At 43.7% G+C, this 7719-nt stretch overlaps 1 protein-coding gene across 1 annotated transcript; it reads left to right on the forward strand.

Moving 5' to 3' along the window:
- The first annotated feature begins 1653 nt into the window (after positions 1–1653).
- On the forward strand, positions 1654–3546 carry LOC137374907 (C-type natriuretic peptide 2-like). The gene is made up of 3 exons (XM_068041488.1): positions 1654–1837; positions 2386–2663; positions 3157–3546. Exons 1-2 carry the CDS (start codon positions 1748–1750, stop codon positions 2641–2643), a joined length of 348 nt encoding a protein of 115 aa, XP_067897589.1. The 5' UTR covers positions 1654–1747; the 3' UTR covers positions 2644–2663; positions 3157–3546.
- Positions 3547–7719: the final 4173 nt, after the last annotated feature.

Raw genomic sequence — 7719 nt, forward strand, 5'->3', positions numbered from 1 at the left:
ACGGACCTCGAATCTTTGCATCTCTCCAATAGGAAGTAACTATGCTTGACGAAGGGGTCCTATAACATGTAGAACCACATTTCACACAAATTATTTTTACAAACTTACATTTTCTAACAAAAACTTGTACCATCTTTAAAAATCTATAGCGTCTTATATTTGAATATTTGATGCGTGGCGATTTACCAAAGGATGAGCAAACCTATTAGCTCCATTAACTTTAGCGCTAGAACAATAAGGTTAAATTAGGTTCTTGTATCTTCATTGAAAGCGGGCACTTACATACATAGACGATTTTTATGCAATTGAAACGGGCAAGAGTTTATTTCCCAGTATCAAGGGAACATTTACATAGAAATATTGTTGGTTTAACAAGAGATAATATTATTTGTTTTACAGAATCTTGTTATAACAGCAGTGTCCCAATTCTCAGAAAGTTCGTTTTGTTGTGACTGAAGCAAGGAATTGACCTAAACAGTTACTCAATTACTCATGAACGTTAACATTAAATAATATCTGCATGATTGTTCTGCAAAGTATCACATCCCTGTTGTTGTATAAAACAGAATTAATGCACTTTATTTTCTCAAATTCTAAGCGATGCAGAATTTACTGAATTTAACGGCTAAAGCGAACCCTTCCATTAAAAGCATACCATCTTCTAGATATGAAGTATTACTTCCAGTTTTAGTAATAAGATGTTTCAGTTTTTGCAATAATAAATTTGCAATGAAAATTATCTGCTCAGTTGCCGATTGTGCGCTATTAACTTTGTGAGAAGTGAAATTTGCTTTTAATATTAAAGTGTTTTGTGCAGACGTATCACATCTAAACTCCAAATCTGTGTTCAAAGTGTGACATTTTAATGCAAAATACATTAAAGAATTATTTATATGATTTAAATAAAATGCATTTACAATGGCATTATAGATCACCTTTAAATTGTGCGAATGTTTTCAATGATAATTGTTTAAAAAGATTGCATCCGCGAAAAAAATGACTAATGAAGTTTGCAGCCAGAATTATTTCTTTCACATTGTTCTCGCCGCATCTGGGTTACTGTAGCATAGGAATAGAAATTAGGCAATAATGCTATAAAAGGTAGTTTTAAATTCTTCATTCATTCCATGTACGTGACAGCCACCCAACGGTCTCTCCAGCACCGGGTGAGTATTTCTGTTTTTCAAATTCTCCGTGCGAGGATATGAGAGAGTCAATATGGATGTTGTAGCTACAACTTGGGAACTTCTGCTTCGTATATGGGGAGTGAATACAGGTTGTTGCTGGAAGGGGAGAAAAGCACAATCAAAATAAAATTCTACCGTCGCATAGTGTCGTTTTATATCTGGATAAGTGATTTATCTGTCCATCCTTGTTCTCACTATAAGATCTCCGATGATTCCGCTAGGTGAATGCCATTATTTAATTATTTTACTTGTAGACCCGTTATTGGAGCACAATCAGATCTTGCAATTTTCAACGTGCAGTGAAGGAGCAGGGGGGGAAACTGATGATCTAAAAGCAGTAAAGGAAGAAAAGGCTGGGCTTGTCCTTCCTTTGATTGTTCTCAGCAAGTTCCAAAAGGGGACGCTTGGGTGACGTCATTTCACATTATAAAATGATTGAAAAGCAGCCGAGAAAGCAGCAGAGGACTCTTGATCCGGAGGCAGACAGATCTCCAAACGTAATCGACGAACTTTAATTTTATTGTATCTAGGCGTAGAATTGGCTATCTGATCAAACGAGAATGAACATCATCTCGTTTTTGGTTTCAGGACTATTCCTGGCTCTCTTGTCCACACGGACGGGTGCAAACCCCCTGTTTCAGTCACAGCAAGTAAGTTGATGACAACTGTTAGCATAACAAGTCACAGCGATCCGTACTGTGGAGCATGCATAGTATTTGTGTAACCTGTCTACACCACTAAATCGGCTAAAATGAATAACTGCTAGAAATTTATCGCACCTCTTTGCTGCCTTTCAAACTTGAGCATCAGTGCAATGAATATTTTTCATCTTTTGTGTTAAACCAACTGATAAACTTTATATTTGCAAAAATAACTGTCAATCTAAAATGAATATGATATAATTTATTTATAAAACAGGTGCATTTCTTCAGGGTGTTTGCTATCCCCTTCTGTAACTGTTGCGAATACTTTTTAACATTGCAATAATAATAAACGCAGCGCTTTGTCTAGTTGATATATAATCTCACGTTTCATTCCTATTGTGACTTTGGTGACAAATTCAGATATATATACGGCGGCAATAAAAATTAATCAATGGTTGAAATACATAACATTGCCCAGGGTTCAACGACATTGAGACTTTGCATAGATTCAGATTTAATGTACTGTGATTGTCTATTTCCGCTTCCCTTTACAGGATCTTGCACATTTATTAGGTGAAGAATTTTCTGAGTACCTTTCCTCAGAACGGGGTACCCCTGCAGTTATGAATGCCAAGGTCCGGTTTTTACGAGACCTCAGCTTCGACACCAGATCAAAGAGCACCTGGGCTCGGCTTTTCAACGACTATAACAACCCCAGGAGGTTCCGAGGAATCAACAAGAAAGGGTCTTCCAAGGGCTGTTTCGGACGCAAACTGGACAGAATAGGAGCGATGAGCGGACTGGGCTGTTAGATCTACGACACCTAGCGACGGTGAGTACCCGCTGCACACATTGCACCCATTTGCTTGATTTATTTTGCTGCTAACTCAAAAGTTTAAAAACATTCTCTCTTCGCCGCCTGTTGCGTTCCATAAAATATTTACTGTTGATGTCTACTACACGGATACAGCGGCTACAGCTACACTGATGTCTCAAATCAGGGGAAATAAATGCAGACTTTCACAAATTCGATCTACTTAAACTGGGATTGCAACAGGGAAACGTAAAATGTTTGAGTTATATTACGACAATTTTCGACAGTTTTTAACCTGTTTGCGTTAACTTTCCAAAATATAACATATAGATCGTATCCGAGTTTAATTCAAAATGCAAGTTTTGCCGAATATTTTCATCCATACAAGGTCAGGACATTTGGCTTTGGCGATCTTAACTCACTCAAAATCCATTCACTTACACATCGGACCCCTTAAGCTTGTGTGCGACACTCGCTCCCTGCCACACTGACGATCTATTTCTATTCACAGGACACCGAGCTGATGATGGGTTCCGAAAACTACTTGTGTGTCTTATTGTCTCCTTAAATGTACCGTTTAATAAAAAAAAAAGCGATGCCATTACTCCCGGTACGACGAACCACATCACCAGTGTCTTTACGGGCAAGAAACGCGAAGGAAAGTATTGTAGGAACTAATGCAGCTGTAAATTGTCGCTACTATAAATTGTTTATTTCATTTCTGCATAAATGTATTTATGTTTAAACTATTTATATGTTTATAAAAGAGAGATATTTATAAAAGTTTATTTATGTAACAAACTGAGCAGATGGCGAACTGCAGGTGAAAGAAATACAGAGTTTGTAACATTTGTCCTAATAGCTGTTACGTGTTAAATTGCATTTCACAAAAGTCTGAAAAGTCTCCTTATTTATTACAATCCGTGCAATACATAAAAATACTCCATGGTGGTAGTTTCTTGTTTTGCTTTGAAGAGCTCGTGTAAATTCAGCGCGACTTTCTGAGGAGCATTTGTTTTGTCACACAGGCGGGAGCCAGTTCTCTGGTATTTATTTCTGTTTTCCTTTCATTTCGTTCTACACTAAATATATCAACCGACAATAGGCATTATTGACTGTCCTAGTCAGATTATAAAATCATAGAACAGCACTATCAGTGTGAGGACCATTACTCACTCCCCCCGCCCCCACAATATTCAGCTTTTAGCCCGGGTTCGCCAGGCAGTTTTCTGGCCGATTTTACAATGATTATAATTGCAATGCTCGTTTAACATGAGCCAGGATTGAATCTGAATAATTTCTGATTATTTTAAATAAGTCGGAGGGAAAATTAAGCTCAGATGTCCCGAAGTTACGTCATTTTCTATTGCTGATCAAATGGAAGTACTATTAATAAGAATATTTTCCACTGTGGCGGATTAATGCCACTGTAACAACTAAGAAAGACATAAAGTGGAAGCTGCCTTTGGTCTGACCACTTACCGTATACCCAGCCTCAAAATAGACCTTACCTCCTTTCCCCACCAATTATATATATGGCCCTTTCCAATTTCCCAGCTCTTCGAAATCGTTGAGGATGATGAGACAAATTGTCAAATTTGAAAGTCATTTCTATGTTACGAGCTCTCTATACTATGAGGTTGAGTCTACTGAAACACAGACCATTGAAGATAGGCTGGGAGGAGGGTAGGGCGGTAAAATGGCAGTAAGAGGGAAGCCCACCGTCTTTACATTGCCAGCAGATATTACCAAAGGCTGGCAGGAGGAGGTCACGCTGGAATGTGACGAGAAGTAATTAAGCCTGTTAAATAGGCAATTAATAATGATTTTACCAGGCTTTTTCCATTTAAAAAGAGACACACGGGGATAACAGAGCTTCACAGCCTCACCAACTATAACGAGGTGGAAGCTCAGCAGAAGGTCAGTGTTGGCTGCAGTTGCCAACCATTGCGAGAGGTCGTGTGGCTTGGTAGGGAGGGTGAAATAGAGTAGACAGTGGCAGTAGCATTCAGGAGCAAAGACAAACTTGGCTCGCACAGCGGGGCCTTCTGCTCCAGTAGCCTCTCTGACTTGGCACTTGTACATACAGAGTAAGGGGGGCAGTGGTGGGAGGCCCAGAGAACTGAGTGCAGCTATTGCCATGGGCCACATTCACTCAAGCTTTGAGACCTACAGTGAGGAGGAGCATCGGAGAGAGAGGGATCTGCAACCACCAGGAGCAGGGCAGCAACACCCAGAGGGACAACAGGATCATGAGGCTGGAAGGGGACATGGACAAGGAGGGCACAGAGGAGCACACAACCAGCCTCTTGTGTGTAGAAGAGAGTACCCACCAAAAAGCACCTACTGTCGGCTGCTCAACTTCCTGCAAATGTCAGAACAGCAGTGTCACTGGAGACTGCATCTCTTCAGAGAGGCAGTCACCGAGCAGTGTTCCGTGATAGGGGACAAGCTGAGCCCCATGGGAAGTGGTGGACACTGGCCTGTGGCACTGAAGATTGCTATGGCGCTGAATTTCTATGCCTCAGGATCATTCCAGGGATCTTTTGGAGATATCAGTGGGATCTCCCAATCTGCAGCTCATAGCTGCATCAAGATGGTCACCAATGCCATGTTCAAGTGGACCCATCTAGTATGTACACTTTCACACTGATCTGGACAGTCAGGCTGAGAGGGCTGTAGGATTCAGGGGCATCATTGGATTCCCCCAGGTGCAGGGTGTAAATGATTGCACACTTGTGGCCATCAATGCTCCCACAGACCATGCAGCAGCCTTCTTCAACAAGAAGGGCTTGCACTCGCTCAATGTACAATTGGTCTGTGACCACCATAAACAGATCCTTCAGTCTGTGCAAGGTTCCCTGGAAACTGTCAAGTGCCTACGTGCTAAGGCCAGTCCCAGGTGCTTGACTTTGTCAAGGATAGATACTGGGTGATAATGGCTCCCCATTAAAGAGATGGCTACTTAAGCCTGTGCTGAACCCCAGCACAGATGTAGAGGAGCAATGCAACAGCTGTCATGGGATAACTCGAGCAACCATTGAGTAAGCCATAGGCCTTCTGAAGATATAGTTCCAATGTCTGGATAGATCTGGTGAACCCCAGTGAGGGTTTCGTGTATCATGGTAGTGTGCTGTGCTCTGCACAACCTGGCACTACAGAGGGGAGAAGCTTTGAACAATGAGAACGTCCTGGAGTGCGATGCCTCCTTTGAGGATGATGATATGGAGGGGAATGGTGACCAGGCACAGCAGAATGAAGACCCCGAGGGACAGCAGGCAAGGCGCAATGAGATTCGTGCAAGGGAGGCTCGCCATTTGCTATCACAGGCATATTTCACATGAGCCTTACTTACACACCCAGTCAATCCAATAAGTCTTTCACCTTCTGCAGACCTGTTGCTGTTTCCTTGAATGACCATACCATTTCCCTGGACCCATCATCACATGAGGCAACAGAATGGGAAATGCATTGACCTCATCTAGTGTGGTCCTTCCCATCACATTCTTTGCGGGAGCTAGCAAACTTTAATGGCCCAGTAGTGTTTAAACAAAGTAAAGGATTTTTTTAGTGGTGTACTATTTCAGAATTCACTAAAGACACATACACAGCAGGTGACATCTAATATCAAAATATAAACCCGTGAAACCCAAGTGCAGCTAGGTGGACTTTTTCACATGCTTGTGGGTGTTCCGACATGCTGTTTCCCCCTGCGTTGTCAGCTGAGGTGGAGGCAGGCTACTAACATTTCTGGCTCTTGCTGACCGTGGCTTTTGTTCTCTGGTAGCCTGAGGCCTTGAGGGCCTGGGCATATTGAGGGCCTCCAGCAGAGGTGCAGGAGCCACTTCTATCTCTGTGACTTTGTGAGGCACTGGTGTCACTGTCAGAAGGGACTAGGACCTGCTGTCCATGCCAGGAGCTGAGAGGAGACTGCAGATGCTGCAGACAGCTGCTCCTCTATCCTTTCAGGGAACACTTGGCCCTCTGTGCTCACCTGAGGAGTTCAAAGACTTGGCGATGACTCCAGGCATCTCGTCCCCCTCTTGCCCGGTCATTGTTCCACAGAGCACTTAGAGGTGGCGATGGCATACAGATCTGCACGCATCCATTGGGTGGTTTGCTGGACGTGGCTCTCCATGAGGCTCGCTACTGTCTTGATTGAGGAAGCCACGTGCACACACACCAGAATCATGGCTGCACTCATGGCCCAGATGGACACCTCCATTGTTCACGCACGGGTGCGCACAGCCTCTGGAAAATCTGCCAGATGTTCACGCACTTCAAGCTGTAGCTCCAGCATCTGCCACCGGGGTGATGACTCCAGAGGCACGCCAGCCTGAACTGAGCATCACCGGTATCTCCTCCAGCCATGTGAATGCGAGTGGCCTCAACTGTCACTGCCTCTGTCAGCTGCTTGGGCGTGTCTGTGCTGTGCACACCAGATTAGATTAGATTAGATTAGATTAGAGATACAGCACTGAAACAGGCCCTTCAGCCCACCGAGTCTGTGCCGAACATCAACCACCCATTTATACTAATCCTACACTAATCCCATATTCCTACCAAACATCCCCACCTGTCCCTATATTTCCCTACCACCTACCTATACTAGTGACAATTTATAATGGCCAATTTACCTATCAACCTGCAAGTCTTTTGGCTTGTGGGAGGAAACCGGAGCACCCGGAGAAAACCCACGCAGACACAGGGAGAACTTGCAAACTCAACACAGGCAGTACCCGGAATCGAACCTGGGTCCCTGGAGCTGTGAGGCTGCGGTGCTAACCACTGCGCCACTGTGCTGCCCATTGTGACCCTGTTACTAATCGTACATGACTACCCACTGACATGAGAGTATCTGTGCTGGCGGAGGGTGTGAGGCAATGATGTGAGGGTGCACCCTCTGTCTCCTCTTCCTCCTCAGAGGTGAAGAGCTGTTGCTCAGGCTTGGCAGCTGGCTGCTCTCATCCATGGCCTGCAAGAGAGAGAAGACTGATGAGAGGGCAATGCACATTCCAACACTTCCTTCTGACTACCCATCACCTGGAGCTCCACGTGACCAGTGGTGCACACA

Source organism: Heterodontus francisci, chromosome 11 (assembly GCF_036365525.1).
Source record: "Heterodontus francisci isolate sHetFra1 chromosome 11, sHetFra1.hap1, whole genome shotgun sequence".
Taxonomy (NCBI): Eukaryota; Metazoa; Chordata; class Chondrichthyes; order Heterodontiformes; family Heterodontidae; genus Heterodontus; species Heterodontus francisci.